Source organism: Pinus tabuliformis, chromosome 6 (genome assembly GCF_031772625.1).
Source record: "Pinus tabuliformis cultivar Carrire ecotype Pingquan chromosome 6, CPIR1, whole genome shotgun sequence".
Lineage (NCBI taxonomy): Eukaryota > Viridiplantae > Streptophyta > Pinopsida > Pinales > Pinaceae > Pinus > Pinus tabuliformis.
The window spans coordinates 2,084,749,127-2,084,767,206 of NC_142292.1; the positions used below are offsets into that span (position 1 = coordinate 2,084,749,127).

The 18,080-nt window shown below is 38.4% G+C and overlaps 1 protein-coding gene across 2 annotated transcripts in view; it reads left to right on the plus strand.

Annotated features, from left to right (window-relative positions):
- Positions 1-7,419: 7,419 nt before the first annotated feature.
- LOC149267576 (phospho-2-dehydro-3-deoxyheptonate aldolase 2, chloroplastic-like) overlaps positions 7,420-18,080 on the plus strand; it is a 105,937-nt gene continuing 95,276 nt past the window's right edge. The window contains exon 1 of one of the 2 annotated variants that reach the window (XM_089433486.1): positions 7,420-8,115. In XM_089433486.1, the coding sequence (XP_089289612.1) occupies positions 7,639-8,115 (477 nt within the window). In that variant the 5' untranslated portion in view covers positions 7,420-7,638. The remainder of the gene's footprint in view (positions 8,116-18,080) is intronic. The other variant, XM_089433478.1, reaches the window with a different exon arrangement.

An 18,080-nucleotide genomic window follows, 5' to 3' on the forward strand; every position in this document is an offset into this window, starting at 1 on the left:
TGCAGGAAGTTTATTTTTAGGTGCTCCCCATCAAATTCCAACTCCTGTACGCTGCCAAAATCTGCAAAATTATCACGCTGCCCCCTCCATTTGCTACAACATTCTTTCTCAGACTTGCCCACGTTATCTGCTCCTCATTTGCTGCATACGTTTTTCACTTACTGCTAGTTTTCTTTTTTTTTTTCGTCGGCTCTCCTCCACGATACTCAGCAAACCTGCAGCAAAACCTGCACACTCATTCTTCAACAACTCCAGGCCCTCACCCACAGCCTATTTCGCCAACAAACGCAGTCCTTCCACGCTCAGGTTTCGCTGCCACCGTCAGGAAGTCTCCAGACCTGCATTTCTCACACCCGTGGCTCATTTGACATATACGTAAGATTAACCGTGGGTGATTTATTTTTGTGTATGGAAAGCGAGTAGGGCTCATGGCCTGTTGAATATATCATTTGTTACTATGTGTGGTTTGAAATGATTTATATTTGAGATTTGCCTTCGTTTGAACGTCTGTAGCTTTCGTTTCGCGTTTGGCTTTTGTTAATTCGGGAGTTAAAGGGAGTGCTTATCTTCTTCCTTTAGATTTGATGTGTTATCCAAAGTTAACTTATTTTGGGTTTTTATACCTGTGATTTTCCCCATCGATAATGTTACAATCTGAGGTTTCTACTTTTTCCAATATTTGATGTGTATTCCGATGAAATAACTGCAACAACATGACTCATGTGATTACCAATATTTAAGTCTCTGATGATTCTTGCTTTAAATCATATATTTTATTGTGAAAGCTCACGTCTAGGGTTCTGTTGCGAGCCGAGTTTTCTATGTTCTTTGCTTGTGCATTCCTGAAAGAAGCTCGAGGATTAGATGCCCTAGGGCATTATACACTATGTTGATCTATCATTATCTGATGAACGACCAATAAAATGAGAACTGCTTTCTGGGGTATACACGGGCCAACGCTTATCTGTCTGTCGAGCCGCTGATCTGCATATCAATCTTTCTGCTGACGTCCAGATCTTCGAAGCTTTAAGTCTGCGAAACCCTGCATTCTCGTGCCGTCCTCCATTCATTTCGCAGCTGCCGTCACAAGCAAGAAAGATCATTTACGGGCCAGGTAAGCTTTGGTGAGTTACAATTCGTAAGATTTTTTTTTCCTGCCATCGGTTTCCTCAGTCTCCTTCTGCCTGCAATCAAGAAGAAAAGCACCTCAGGTCCGTCAAACACGCTGCTTGTACGCACGACAAATTTTCTTAGTTCACGTCAAACTGTTCGTTCAGTTTTGGGTTTATGCTAGGGTAGGGTTGCGTATTTCATTTTTTGATTTTGTTAAAAAAAAATTAAAAATAAAAATTTTTAATTAGATTTTAGATCAGTAGTTTTTTATGTTTTGATTTTTTTTTGTAATATATATATAAAAAAAATATTTGAGATATATAATATATATATATATATATATATATATATATATATATTATAATCGTTTTTTTTTTTGCTAAAAATTTTATTTCTTACGTTCAGTTTAGATTTAATTTAGAATAAACTTTTAATTTTAGGATTTTAAAAAAGTTTTGTTTTAGTTTAGGAATTAAATTTTTAATTTAGTTTAATAGTTTAAATTTTATTTATTTGTTAAGCTTTAGTTTTATTTTAAATTGTTTCAACTTTTTTAGATTTAAAGTTAAAAAAAAAAAAATGTGGAAAATTTTTGCCAGATTCAGTTTTGGTCTCAGGAACTTATCACGTCCTATTTTTTGCTGCTGAGATTCAAATTTTTTTTGATGTGGAATGAATATTTATCATTTTATGCGAGTCCGCTCATGAATGATCATTTTGAAGATTAGCTGCATGAAATATGATATCTGGTTAATGTTCATAATTGCGTGGTTGTTTAAAGCATTTATCTTTTTCGAAATTTTTAATTGCTGGATATCTTGCATCGTTCAAGTTATTTGATGATAAATGATTGCTGTACATGGTTTACATCTCTGCAATATCTAGTAAACAATCGTTTAAACATCAAACCCACAAGGCACTGGTCTTTTTACTTAACAAAATCAATTTAGTGCTTGTTTCTTCGTGTCTCCCAAACCAACTGGTCGACAGTTGGTCTTCATCACCTCATAGGGTCTACCCCCCTTAGCCGCGGGAGACAGGCTTAAACAGAGAGATCGGGGATCAGAGTGACAGCCCCCGGTCTGAGCGTTGTCGTGTCAATCTGTGCGACAACATACCTCACATCCTAGGGCCATCTGAAGAAAAGGATGTCATACTGTTGATGCTGGTTGTATCATCAATCTCACGGCATCAGATCTCATGGAATGACTGCTCACACGTTGAATGCTGACACCTGCACTCCACTTTGAAAAGTGGCCAAAAAATGAAATGAGAAAATGGAAAATCTGAATGCACCATCAGATTTGTGGTGTCGAATAGCGCAAAATCGACTATCAAATTTCCGAATTCTGAGAAAGTGAAAATATAGGGCTTAAGGAATCTTTTAGATTCTCCCTAGATTCCTCAAAGATTCCCTCCTCCGGGTCATCTGCAAATCAGCTACTTAGATCAATAAATTGACTGCGCCATTAGGTTCGTGTCGCTGAGAGCTGTAAGATCGACATAAAGTTTGTCCAATTTGGACACTGCAAAAATTTCACCCTCTTGAGAATTTCACCCAGTGATGTTTCCACCTGCCTCTTCTGTAGGATCATGGTTTCCCCTACAATAAATTAGTTAAAAACCATTGTCTCGATTTCCGTGAATGCTTTGGCTCCTCCATGCTTGGGCGCACTGACGAAATGAGGGTTTATATATAAAATTTGAGGGTGTATAAAACAAGAAAGTTTGTTTAGGTGGATTGGTTAGAAATTTTGTATTATAAGGAGGAGGTCGGGTGGCCAAACCCGACCCCTCCATATTAATACCTCTTTCGCTTTACAAAACTGCAAATATATTTCTTTTGGGGGTCAGGTCCGCCCCTTAAACTCTGCAACAAATGGTATTAACCGTGATGTTGTGGTTACATTTTTGGTTGGTAGAGCATTTAAGGTTTGTTGAACATTACATGGGGGGTGACATATGAGGCCACCGCGTCGGTGGGGCCGACCCTCCTGCTGGTCGTGTGTTCAACTCCCACCGGCCCCTCCTTTTAATATGACATTGAGTGTTGGGGTTTTGGGGGTGTGGGCAGGTCCACCAGAGGTGGCCTGCCCACCCCATAATTAAATGTTTAATGTGTAGATGGGATATGGGAGGGTTCGGCAAGGTGATGGTTGCCGACCCAAATCTTGATTTGGTGGTTGGTTGGGGGGCGACAGGGGTCATGGCTCGTCGGCCATATTTTAATCAAATTTTTGTTAATATAGTTTTGGGGATGGTGGTCTGCCACCACATTACATATATATATATATATATATATATATATATATATATATATAAATGATAGACAAATTAAAAAAAAATGTGTTCTATTAAATAAAAATTATATATATATATATATATATATATATTATTTTTATTTAATAGAACACATTTTTTTGAATTTGTCTTTTGTCTAATATAGGGGATATTAGACAAATTAACGATCCAACAAATTTGCCCACTTTTGGGAGCTAGGTTTCATGCCCCGGGGTCGGTCAAATTGTAGGACACTTAAAACTGGCCCACATCCCAACTTTGACCAAAACTTTGATTGGCACGTTCTCCCTCATACGAGCTCGGATTGACGAACCGTTCACACCGCCGTGATTAGAAAGACAAGATCTACGCTTTAGTCCTAGTTTGAAAGCATTCTAATCACTTTGATTTTTGAGCTTCCATAAACCCTCTTTGTCCTCTGTGTGTCTCTGAAGCCACCTTGATCATCACATTACAAAAACTTTCAACAACATCATACAAAAGGGGCTCCCCACAGATTGGACAACTAGCCAGGCAATACCTCTTTTCAAGATTGGTGACGTCAATAATCCTTTCAATTATAGGACCATCGTGATAAACCCTTTGTTTGCAAAGCTATTTGGAAGCATGCCAGAAAATAAAATTAGCAAGTGGGAAAAAGAAAGAGATGAGAGTGCTAAAGGGCAAGCAGGTTTTAATCCTAATCCACAATTGATCATTGTATAACTTTAAGGCACATCATTGAAAAAGTTTGGGAGAAAATGGAAGAAGTCTTTTGTTGCTTTGTTGATTTCAAAAAGCGTTTGACGCAGGCTCTAGGGATAAGCTTTGGCACAAAATGGAGGAACTTGGGGTTCCTAAACATTTGAGAGTAACTGTGCATAGGCTATATGAAGAGGTGAAAGTCAAAATTAGAACTTCAATATACATTTCTAAAAGTTTTAGAAGCGATATCGGGGTCAAGCAAGGTTGCCCACTGTCTCCTACCCTTTTTGGTTTATATATTGACAAGCTTAAGGAGTGGTTAAATTCGCAGGGTGTTATAGACATTTTTGTGCCTTACAACTATAAGCATGAAATGTCCATAAACCAAGGGATCCTAAGTCCCTAAAGATGTTGTTCCAGCTCCTAAAGAAACAAGGTCAACAAATTACAGCTTCTCCCAGAAGTTCTCCACCAGAAACTGCTCAAAACTAGTCAAATCAGGATCAATTCAGATGCTCCACTAGCTGCCTGCGTTGCAAAGCACCCAAATACACTGGCTAGGTGCGTTGCAATGCACTTGAATGCACTACCAGGGTGCGTTGAGTGGGAAATGACAAGTGGCAGAGTCATTCAACGAGGTGGAGAGACAATGGAAGCTTCCAGAATCTTCTCCAATGACACTTGCCTCACTGAATTCGACCAGTGATGAGTAAGAGGCTCTCAGTCTCCAAGTGGAAGCAAGAACTGACAAAGAGAAGCCACTAATCAACTCATGGGATGACTCATCCCCTTTGCATACATCTATATATGGATCTCTCACCAAGGGATCCAAAAGGCTGGAATTTTGTACATTGCAGAGAATTGCTGTTGGTTTTGTGATTGATATTAGAGTATTGAGTGATTTATGCTTTGTTGGAGGTGAAGAAGGGATTCTATGCTGGGAGGTTGATGCTGGATCAGGACTCATCGGTTGTAACTCCTCCTGGATCTTCTTGTTTTACCAATAAAACTACTTGAGTTTCTCCTACATGCTTGTATATCTGATGTATGTTATATTTGTATGTTTAGCTTAAATCTGATCCTAAGCTTTTTATGAACATAAATCTATGTCTTTGGGTAGTTTCTCTCTTCTGTGAACTTGCAGGAACTTGGTGCCGCTGGGCGAGTGAGGGAGCAGATCAGTGGAAGCTGGCAAAGAGAGGATAGATTGGATCGAACAACTAGCGCAAGACACATGTCAGTTCATCTTAATCATCTTCGTTTATAGTTCATAAAGAAGAATACAAGAGTAGTTTTCCTTGTTTGTTTCTGAGGTCATTGTCACAACCCTGTGGGATAGGGTCATTCTGAATAGACACTTTTCCTGAAAACACAGGGGGGTGATGGTATCTATTTGAGCAAGTTTGTTATAAGGCTTCTTTTGTATGCAAATGACCTTATTCTAATTGCTAAATTGGCTCTTGGTTTGCAAGAGCACTTACTATCCCTTGAGCATTTTTGTAGAAGTGTGGGATGCAAGTCAATATCAACAAAGTGAAAGCAGTGGTTTTCTATAAAAAAAGAAAACATAACCGGCATAAGTTCTACTTTGAAGGCAACATTATGGAAGAAGTTGCAGATTACAAATACATCGAAATTGACTTCAACAAAAATATAAGTTGGGATGGTTGTAGAAAGAAAAGAACTTTGGGGGGTTGGAAAGCATTTTATGCTTTTCAAAATAGGTGTAAATAGGCAGAGTTATGGGATTGGAAAACCACTCAAACTCTTTTTGGGCTTCTATTGATTTTAGTGATTCTCTATGGTTGTGAACTATTGGCCAGCGATACATCCGACATGCAGTGGAAACAAATTCAGAAAATTCAAAAGCGTTTGATTACAAACAAATTCAAGATTAAAAGTGCAGTTCCTTATGTTATATTGTTAAGTGAAATAAGGGTTGCTCTTATTGAAGCAATCACTATGGTGCGAGTCATAAGGTATTTCAAAATAATTGAGCAAATGGAAGAGGGTAGATGGCCTAAGGTTGTCTTTAATGACATATTGTACAACAAAAAAAGACTTGGATGCCGCAAAATAGCAAATGGTTTAGTAAATGGGGTATTTGCTCGAACACGTGTCCCACAAACAACAAAGAGATAAAAGCTTTTGTTATGGATAAGTTCTGCAAATATACTTGGGATAAGGAGCTAGGAAGAAAGAGAAAGCACTATATTGAAGTGTTTAATCCCACTCATAGTCATCAATCAAAAACATACATAGAGGCCAATATCTCTTGGAGAGCCAAAATTCTTATTGCTCAGTTAAGGACTAATTTTCATCAACTCCATTCTGAACAACGCGTTGGAAAAGGCCAAAAGGCGTGTGGGAGGAAAGAGTATGCATTTTTTGTTCTTCCAGAAAAGTGGAAACAAAAAATCATTTCATTTTAGAATGTGAAGCCTTCAAAGACAACAATGAAAATTATGCATATATGTTGGCAGCTAGCTCTTGGGATAATCTATTTAGTGAGGGGTTTGTCGAGAAGCTGGGAGAATTTATTGTGAGACTTCACAAAAAAAAAACCGAATACATCAAGCAAATGAAAAAACAATCTGTCCCATAAACTATCTTTAACTTTGTAGACATTAATTTTTTTTTGTTTTTTTCTTTCTTGTAACAATATTTTTTGAATTATACACTTAAATTAAATTATAATACACACTCAAAATAAATACCGAATAAACTACAAAAAAAAATGGTCATTTTCAATAATACTCATAATATAAATCAATTTATTTTTTCGTTGATACTCAGACACATATACATTTCAAAATATTCATAGTACACACAATTTGAGAAGTATGACCATATATAAGATGTACAATTCAAAATATTCATAGTACACACAATTTGAGAAGTATGACCATATATAAGATGTACAAATTCTTTAGAAAACTACCATTGACCATGACAACGAATCATGCTATAGTTAGGATGCAGAAGTTATTTGAAAAACGTTATTGACCGCGACAAAAGATAACAAGAGCCCAAAAAACATACCCTAACTATATTTAGCCCATTAACGCTTCCCTTGAAAAGTCAGTGTCAAGATTTTCAGGATTGTCGCTGTCAATAACATTCACTGCCAAAGTACCATAAAATATACAGTATATTCAACTCCGTATAGTTCTGAAAATTTTCTGGCTTTTGCAAAGTTTCGAATCCCTATGTACTAACGAAGATTTTGGGAATACCCTTTGTGGGCCATTAGATTACGTGTCAGCGCTCTTGAGGCTTATCTTTTAGGATCTTTTAGGACTAACAGATAGTTTGTTTCCCTTTTCATCTTCTTAATGATGTTTCCATGCTGGAAGTTGACGATCAACATCAACCGCTTATTTGCATGAGAACTGCTACATGCACAATTCTGTCAACCCCAGCCTCATCTGATCAGAGATATAATTAGTTTTTTCTGCTATCGTATTGGTTTCCTTCATAGAATTCAATTTTCATATGACCCATTTCTGAGAACCCATCTCTGAGCTGAAGAAATTCCTCATGGCTCTAAGCCTTTCACAAGCTGGCCTTGTTTTAGACAAACCCTTCAAAGGGCACTCGATTCCCTTAAAAGGATATTCAAACCCACGGATGTTTCATAAGAGTAATCAATCCCTCAGGATTGAAGCAGTACAGAATTATGTAAAACCACCGTCACCAGGAGTATTGACAGACTGGAATCCGGACAGTTGGAGATCGAAGAAAACTTTGCAGCTGCCTCGTTATTCAAACCCTCAAGAGCTCGATTCTGTTATCAAGCTGTTAGATACCTACCCTCCCCTGGTATTTGCAGGGGAGTCCAGAAGACTCGAACAGAGACTTGGAGAAGCCGCTATGGGGAACGCCTTTCTCTTACAGGGAGGTGACTGCGCTGAGAGTTTTAAAGAATTTAATGCAAACAACATTCGGGATACCTTTAGAGTTCTCCTCCAGATGGCAGTTGTGCTCATGTTTGGAGGCCAAGTGCCTGTTGTCAAGGTATTTGAGATTTATTCACAGTTTTTTAGTTCTGTTACAGTCAGTGTTCCCTTCTTTACAGTTGTAGATGTTTGGTCCGAAATTATATGTATTGGGTATCAATTTTTATTTTAAGGAACATGATTTTGCTGGGGCAAATATGGAGACTTAGTTCATTGGTTAGTTGACAGAATATTAAGCCACCAGATCAGGGTTTCATTCTGGGTGTGGTCTACTCCATTCTAATGGCACAAGTCTCAAAGGAATGAGATTGAGTGAAAATCCCGGGCAAATCTGGTGGAATAGTTACCCTCTAGCCCTCCTATCCCTGAGTAGAAGGAAGTCCATGACATGCAAAGAAACCATCAAACACAGGGTGCGGTCCTTGGAAGGACTTCCAAAACAAAAAAAAAAAAGGAAAATTTCACTTATAAATCAAAGACATTATGATCCAGAGGCAAATATAATAAATACAAACGCTGGTGTGGTCTGCACTTGGAGGATGTGAAGCTCGATGCTTCTCAAGTTCCAATATCTGATATGTCAGCCATTCTTAAATCACATCCAAACAATCAGACTTGTCATTGGACATTGTGCTCCAGAGGCATCTTTACTACTAACTTGGCTCTGGCATGCACAGTTGCGAAGATTGAGGTTGTATTTCTCAACTTCTAATATTTTATATGCCAAGTCATTTGTGTGAACTCAGAGATATGTGTTCTCGAGCTTTACCACCTCAAAGTACATACCAGACCTAGATTTAGATGGGTTTATGCTAGGTGTCCATACTCAGTGCCTTCAATGCACCATTAGACACAGAAGTTCATGCACAAAGAGTTGCGAAGGGTGTTGAAAGTACCTTGCATATAGAGGAAGCATGTGCTACGTCGTGTAGGGTGTTTCTTGAACACTTTCCAAAAAAAATAATTTCAAAATAAAAATAAAATCGGACCCATTTGATGAAGTACATTATTTTCTAGAGGCAAAATTTAACAACAAACCCAGCAAAAGTGTATGCACAAAGAGTCACCAAAGGCGTAGAATGTACCTTGCATACGGAGGAAGCATGTGCTATGCAGTGTAGTGTGTTTCGTGGAACACTTCCATAAAAAAATCCAACTCATCAACAAACGACATTATGCTCTAAAGGCAAAAATTGAACAACAAACCCAAGTATGGTATGCACTTCAAGGTGGCAACATGTCAAATATTGCACATACACAATAGCATAATTGCGTGCAGAGAGAAAAGCAAGAAAACAGAGAGATTACTTGATATACTTCAATAAGGTGAATGCCAATAAATAAATGTGAGCAAGACAATCTTTTACATCAAACATGTACTATCACCTTATTTCACTAAGGCATGACTAAACCTAATTTAACTTGATACTATTTATAATATGTAGCTTTATTAAACTAAAATAGACATCTATCTTATCAATTTGGAATAAGACCAGTATAATATTCTCTCTCTCTAACACCCTCTCTTAATAGCCATATAGAAACCAAATTGTTGCCCTATAATGCAAACTTATTTGGACCAAGTGCATTGAAGCAAAGGTTCACAGCTTGCTTCTGAGTTGTGCAACTGTAGTGATCTAGGGTAAATTTGCCCTAAAATTTCTTAGGGTATTAGGGTTTCAGTAAGAATTTTCAATTGCAACAGCTAAATTCAAAACAGTCAATGTATTTTTCAATGAATAGTGCTACGTTCTTCAACAATAGGATTAAGATAAAAATTTGCTAGCATTCAATGTATCAAATCAGAATGATATACTTCTTACTATTAGTCCAACCAGTCAATTCATATCACAGCAATTACCAAAGATCCACAGAAATTTGACCCCAGAACCAAATTAATAAGTACAGTAAACCCTAACCAGAATTCACAATTGTTAATTTGAGATAACAATGATATGATCTATGCTATGCTTATGCTTTAGAGCAATTTACTTCAATTTTTCTTATTAGCACAATATCAATTTCCAGATTAGCAATCACATTACTACTTGTTACTACAGAGGCTTGTTGCTGCTCACGAGTTAAAGCTGTTATGAGAAGACCAGAAAGCATATGATCAGGAGGTCACTGATTTTTGTACCTGGGGAGTATGATGCAGGAGCATTGACCCACCTCTGAAAAATCAACGAAAACGACTTCTAAAAAAATTCACATGGATGGCTCAATTGTCAAAAGGCAATGTGAATTGTCAATTTACTATTTAAAAGCATGGGAAAAATAAAATCCGTGAGGAATCTTAGGGATTATGTTGAGAGCTTTATGGAAAAAATCATGGATTCAATGTGATCCATGACAATGTAATTTCCTCTATAAATTGTAGTCTCTGGGCATTGAAAAAAAGTGGTCATTGAATGATGAACAGGCTTGCTAAGGCGCAATGTAATAGTATAGTGATTAAATTAATTTTGATGCTTGGCTTATGTAATTTTGTTTGTGTGCATGGTGATTTGATGCATAGATGTGTTGAATTTGTTTGATGAATTAATGCTGCATGTAACAACTGTGTGAGTCAAGCATGAGAAATTGATGCAGCATGCATGCACGAAACAGAGTGCAGAGTGGAAGAGCGTAGTGGGGCCATAACCCAAAGGTCCAGATCAAGATCATAAGAAAACTTGAAAATGATAGACCCCTGGAAATTGTTTTCATCAAGTAGATAAAGATAATTTTAGAGATAGGTCTCATAAGCTTTTTGGAGACAAAGCTCCAAACTGGGTTTCAACATGGAAAAGGAATTTTATTTCCTTATTGTAAATAATTTTAGTTTCTTTATTTCTAAAAGAACTATGGATAGAGATAAGATTGAGTAGATAAGATTTTTAACAAGAAAATATGCCTTTTAAGGCATGAAACATTTAGGAAATAAATCATCAGAGATTATAGGCAAAAAAATCCTGGCATAATCCTAAGAGTAGTTAGTAAGTTGAGGAAAAACTTAGAGATCTTAGGAGCTATTGGAGTGCTTTTAGGATGTAGGAAAATCTAATGTTTTGTAATACTATTTGTTGCAAGTCTACAGGCAATTAGAACTAATGGCCAAATTGAATGTAGAATCAGGCCATAAAGTGAATGAATGCCTCTGAGCACATGTATGTACAAAGTTAGTTTAATGACACAGAGTTCAAGCATTTCCTGTATTATTGAATTGTTTCTGTGTGTATATGACTTATGTATATGAAGAATTCCAACATCAGTGTGTAGTCTGCAATCAAGCATGGTTTCAGTTGCATGTGAAAATGAAACTGAGGATGGACTTAGTCAAATATTGTCATTATCAATTGAATTTTATGAATTGAGTTGACCTGAGAATCGCCATTGGACTTTATTCAAGATTGTGATGCTCTTTTTGAGGTGAACTGCTAATTATTAACTCGTAACCCTAATGGACCTTGAAGCATAAAAACTGATAGCTTGTAGACTTTAATATAAAAATACACGAGGTATTTAGTAATAATAATTTATTATATATAAAAATGTATAAGTGATGAATGTTACAATGAGGACTCGCATTTATATACCTAAGCAGGTGTCCTTTCGTGAATGGGCATGTCTTTTAGACATGCCTTTTCACTTAACTTAATGACTATTTAACCTAATTAATATTTGATTATTTAATATTTATATTTATTTTATTTATTTACTTGTTATGAATTATATTCATAACATAGCCCCTTCCTTCAGAAGCTTTGTCCTCAAAGCTATATTGCTGGCAATTGTCTTTGCTGTTGTCGTCTCGGCATATGGAAGGTGGAAGGTCTCCGTCACTGGTGGCTTGCTAGTAACTCTATTTTGAGTCCAAGGTTGTCTTCCTTTTTTTTATTTAAGATTTTTTTTTTTTGGTTTTGTTTTTGTTAATAACTTAAATATATATATATTTTTTAAATTATAACATAACTATTATAAAGTTATAAGTTATAATGTTTTTATCAAATAACTCACCCGAATGGTTGTGTTCGTTGACCGTGGCTCCCGCAGTGCTACGGGCGGCTATTACTGGTGCACGATAAGAAGGCAACTGAACATAAATGATGGCGGAGGTGCAGCGGGGAACGACAACGGTTGGGGAGGTAGTCATGTTTATTTGGCAGCGGTGTAGGAATTTACAGGGTAAGTTCCTCAGAAAGAATACCAAGAGGACACCGCTCACAACCAGATCTCAAATCAATACACCAGTATTTTTGACGTGGTTAAAACCCTCAGAGTGCAAGGAGGGAAACAGTCCACGGCCTGTCCCAACGTGGGTACAGACAATTTATTAATCAAAGAATGAAAATTTACATAAGCTTCTCTCATGCACGGATTACCCGAACAATGACCCTCCATGCGCTTTAAATAGAACTCATGGACCAATCGGGTGTCAAGCCACGGATCAAGTGTCGGTAATACCGAGGTGAGAGTGAACCGTCGGATCACTACATATCGTGACCGTCGGATTGTAAGTTACAAAATGTACAACGGTAAAGAAACACACTTTACCTAACTCTAACCTAACTCTATACTAGACCAAGTTGAACTTAACTATATCCTATGTGTCGGAATATCCTAACATCCCCCCTTAAGAACAACTTGGGATAGGATTGAAGGATTTACAAATATGACACAATAGGAGAAGGAAGGAGGCACTAGAGCCTATCCCCCCTTAGTGACAACTTCCTGAACTCCAAGCATATATCGAAGTTTAGTGAACTTCGCCTCTGTGAGAGCCTTTGTGAAGATGTCTGCAACCTGATCATCCGTTGGACAATATTGCACTTCAAGAACATGGTCAAGAATGAGTTTTCTGATGAAGTGCATGTGTAGTTCAATGTGTTTGCTGCGCTGATGCTGGACTGGATCTTTGCATAGCTGAATGGCACTTTGATTATCACACCAAAGTGTGGTTGGATGCTGCTGCTCAAAGCCAAACTCTGATAGGATCTGACGAAGCCACAAGGCTTCCTTACTAGCTTCCACGGCACCACGATACTCTGCTTCTGCTGATGAAAGAGAAATGGCAGCCTGTTTCTTACAAGCCCATGTAATAGGTCCTGAACCAAGAGTGAAGACATAACCGGCAGTAGACTTCCGATCATCAAGGTCACCAGCCCAATCAGAATCAGTGAAACCAACTAACAGAGGAGCTGCTTTGGCACTGTAATGAATCCCAAACTGTATTGTACCTCGAACATAACGAAGTATTCTTTTAGCTGCTTTCCAATGACTTTCACGGGGGTTTTGCATAAAACGAGCAACAAGGCCAACAACAAAGGAAAGATCAGGACGAGTATGGGTTAAATACAAGAGTTTTCCGACAAGTTGACGGTATAAGGTAGCATCAACTTCAGGAGAAGTACAAGAGACTGAAAGTTTGACTCCAGACTGAAAGGGAGAAGGGGCTGGCTTACAGTCTTCCATGTGAAAATGACGAAGAATATCACAAGCATACTTGGACTGGGAAAGGAAAATACCCTCTTGGGATTGCAAGACTTGAAGACCGAGAAAATAGTGTAAGTGTCCTAAGTCTGTCATTTCAAATTTCTTTTTAAGGCTGGACTTCACATGGTTTATAAGGTTGGGATCACTACCAGTAAGAATAAGATCATCAACATAAAGAACAAGGATGATGAGAGAGTTGCCCACTTTCTTGGTGTAGACAGTATTGTCAGAATGACACCTAGAAAAGCCAGATTCTAAAAGAAAGCTATCCATTTTGGCATACCAAGCTCGAGGAGCTTGCTTGAGGCCATAAAGGGATTTCTTAAGGCGACAAACGAGGCTGGAGTCTGTTTGTATGAAGCCAATGGGTTGTTCCATATAGATTTCTTCCTGCAAGTCCCCATGCAAGAAGGCAGATTTAACATCCATTTGATGTACTTCCCATTTTAAAGAGGCAGCAAGGGAAAGAACAAGGCGGATAGAGTTCATTTTGGCAACTGGAGAGAAGGTTTCAGTGTAGTCAATGCCTTCAACCTGTGAAAAGCCCTTAGCAACTAGACGAGCTTTATGTTTGTCAACTTTCCCATCTGGTCCATACTTGGTTCTGTAAACCCATTTGCATCTAACAAGTTTGCGTCCCTTTGGTAGAGGAACAAGATCCCATGTATCATTTGTCATCAATGAATGATATTCTTCATTCATAGCTGTTTCCCAATGTGGATGGCCTGAAGCTTCTGCAAAAGTGTCAGGATCATGATTCACTGGAGCTTGAGCCAGTAAAGAAGAGGCTCTTTCAAACTGAGAACGTGTACGTCGCTGATCTGTAGGATCACCGGCAAGATCACCTGCTGCATCCCGAGTAGCACGGACCCATCTTGGAAGTTGAGGATCCTGAGAAGGTGGGGAAGGATTATCATCCTCGCTTTCATCATCAGAAGAAGAAATGTTTTCAAAGATAGAAGAGATGGGAAGAGGTGGCACATCCGCCGGACTAGGCTCGCAGGCCGATTTATTTTCATCAAATTTTACATCTCTTCTAATGATAACATTTTTGGACTTAAATGGAATAAGTCTATAGCCTTTTACATCTTCAGAATATCCAACAAAAGTACATTTCTCACTCTTAGGTTCTAAGGCTTTATGCTTTTCATCTGGAATATGGGCCCATGCTTCACTTCCAAACACACGAAAGTGACTTACATCTGGTTTAATGGAACTCCAAGCTTCTTCTGGAGTGATATTCTCTAGAACCTTAGTAGGAGTGCGATTGATTATATAATTTGCACAATTAATTGCTTCGGCCCAAAAACTAAGACTGAGTCCTTTAGATTGCAGCATACAATTAGCCATTTCCTTTAAAGTGCGATTTTTCCTTTCAGCTACACCATTTTGTTGTGGAGTGTATGGAACAGTATGTTGCATTTGAATTCCATTTTCGGTGCAAAAGGTGATGAATGCATTTTTAACATATTCTCCACCATTATCAGTTCTTAGCTTAAGAATTTGATGTCCAGATTGTTTTTCAACGAATGCTTTGAAGGCCAAAAAGGTGGTAAATACTTCGCTCTTGAGTTTTAAGAAGTATACCCAAGTGCGTCTAGAGAAATCATCAATGAAAGTTAAGAAGTACTTGCAGCCAGAGAATGAAGCAACAGGAAGAGGACCACATAAATCACTGTGCACAAGCTGTAAAGGGGCTGAGGCGTGCCAAGAGGCACGTTTGTCAAAACTGTCCCGATGATGTTTTCCGAGTACACATCCGGAACAAACACCATCTTTGCAAGATACCATAGGAAGACCTGTCACCATGTTTTCTTTACATAGATGCTGAAGGGAGCGATAGTTTAAGTGACCATACCGCTCATGCCAAAGTTTGCTCACTTCATCATTATGAGCAACAAATACTGAGGGAAGATGGGATGACCCAAAGTTGTGAAACTTATACAACCTTTTGGAATCATCAGCAAGACCAGTAGCTAGAATCTGTTTAGGATCTTTTAGATCCTTGATTACAACATCATGAGGTGAAAATTCAACGATTTTACCTTCACCTGAATGAGTTATCTGATAGACAGATAGAAGGTTGCAGGATAAGTTGGGAACACATAATACATCATTGAACTGACCATTGTCTAGATGAACAGTTCCAGTCCCTACAACATTAAGAGATCTATCATCACCAACATATATATTTTTGGTGTTACAATCATTTAAAGAAGAAAACATGGCTTGGTTTTTGGCCATGTGACAAGAGGCTCCAGAATCAATGAGCCACTCATGAGAATGAGAAGAAGAAGAAGATACATTTAATGCATAACCAGACTGAGATGATTGACGATGACATGCAGAAAATGCCGTTCCGGAAGTTGAAGTTGAAGTAGGCTCCAGATGGATGTTATGTTTCTTCATTGCGGCTTCCAAGGCTTCCATCTTCTTAAAGCATTTAGATTCTAAGTGGCCATCTCGATTACAAAAGTTACAATGTCTATCAGTCTTCTTCCATTTGTTTTTATTGGGCTTATCATATTGCTGAAATGATCTTTCATCTTGAGGCTGAGTTGGTTTAGGACCATTCCTTTGAGGATAAGACTTCTTAGGATTCTTTGAATTTGGATGCTGCTGGGCGGCTAACGCTTTTGTGGAAGAGTTTCCAAGATTAAGAAGACCAAGGTGTAAGAGTTTTTCTTGTTCTCTTATTAAGGAATCACAAAAGGAGTCAAAGGAAGGGGGCTTGTAGTCTTTGCCTTGACAAATGAAAGCTTCCCTGGTAGAATGGAAAGTGGAAACAAATACAGAGTAGGCTGGTCCTAACTTAGTGAGGATGGAATAAATAAGGTTACCATCATCTTTCTTAACTTTAACACCTTCCAAGAGATATCTAAGGTTCTTGAATTTTGACAAGAAATCTTCAATGCAAGAAAAATTATTAGGATCCAAAGTAAGCAGCTCATTTTCAAGTTGATGGGATCTAATTTCATTTTTAATCCCAAAAACTTTAGCAAGTTTTTCTAATGCTTCATGAGGAGTTTCAATTTCTGCAATGTGGAATCTAAGATCAGGAGAAACAGACATTCCTATCAAGCCACGTGCTTGATCTTGTCGATTTTCCCATTTTTCGGCCTTGTCTTCATCTTTGGGTTTCTTCTCTTGGTCTGTGGCTATTCTGAAGAGACCTTTACTTCTAAGTAAATCTCCCATGTAGGCTACCCATTGGAAGTAGTTAGTGCTGTCAAGAATGACTTGGCATGGACTTTCCATTTTTGAAAAACAACTGAAGCTGAAGATGCTGAAAGTAAGTGGTCCAATGGATAGATCTCGAAAAAATAGGCGGTTTTAAAAAAAACGGCTCTGAAAAAGGCTTCCGGATGAAGAAGTTATGGCTTTTTAAAAAAAATTGTTGACGTTGCCGGCAAAGTGCGCGAATGTGCGGGAATGAAAAAATCCGCCCCCACAAAATGGAGACTTGAACCCAAGACCTCTACTCTCTTAAAAGGTCTTTGAACCAATTGATCTATACAAAATATTTGAGAGAGAGAGAGAGAGAGAGAGAGAGAGAGAGAGAGAGGGGGGGGGGGGCTCGATTTGCGTGCTTGCCTTGGGAAGACTCTTTTCCCCTACAAAACACAAAACACAAAACCCAACACGAATATCCAAAGAAAAACGAACCTTACGGCTCGAAGTTAGCTTTAGCCAAAAAACTAGAAATTTTTAAAAAAAATCTCAAAGTTAGCTTTTAGCCGAAAAACTAAATATTTTCCTCAATGTTTCTGATTTTCCGAGATCACACTAAGGTGCAGGGAACAGAGCATACGCATGAGAAAAATCCTTTCTTTCTGTTTCTGATTTGCCCAGATCGCACAGAGTCGCAGGGCAAAGAGCATACGCAGAAATGAAAGGTATAGATCCGGGAAAAAAAAGGCTAAATAAACCGAAACCGAAATAAGCAGAGAGAAAATGACAGTAAACTGCAAAAAAAAAAACACTGTATACCTCCCGATCTGAAAAATGACGCAGCTAGGGCTACCGGAAACCTTTTAGCGTGAAACGAAAGGGGTTCCTCACTGAAACAGATGCTCCGAATGCAACAGAGCAGTCCTCTCGGCCCGAAAGCAGTCAGAAACAACAGATCTAGGAAACGACAGCCGCATGCAGTTCTACCGGCTTCAGATTTGGATCACCAACGGACGCGGCCCTCAAATAGCTCTGATACCATGTAGGAATTTACAGGGTAAGTTCCTCAGAAAGAATACCAAGAGGACACCGCTCACAACCAGATCTCAAATCAATACACCAGTATTTTTGACGTGGTTAAAACCCTCAGAGTGCAAGGAGGGAAACAGTCCACGGCCTGTCCCAACGTGGGTACAGACAATTTATTAATCAAAGAATGAAAATTTACATAAGCTTCTCTCATGCACGGATTACCCGAACAATGACCCTCCATGCGCTTTAAATAGAACTCATGGACCAATCGAGTGTCAAGCCACGGATCAAGTGTCGGTAATACCGAGGTGAGAGTGAACCGTCGGATCACTACATATCGTGACC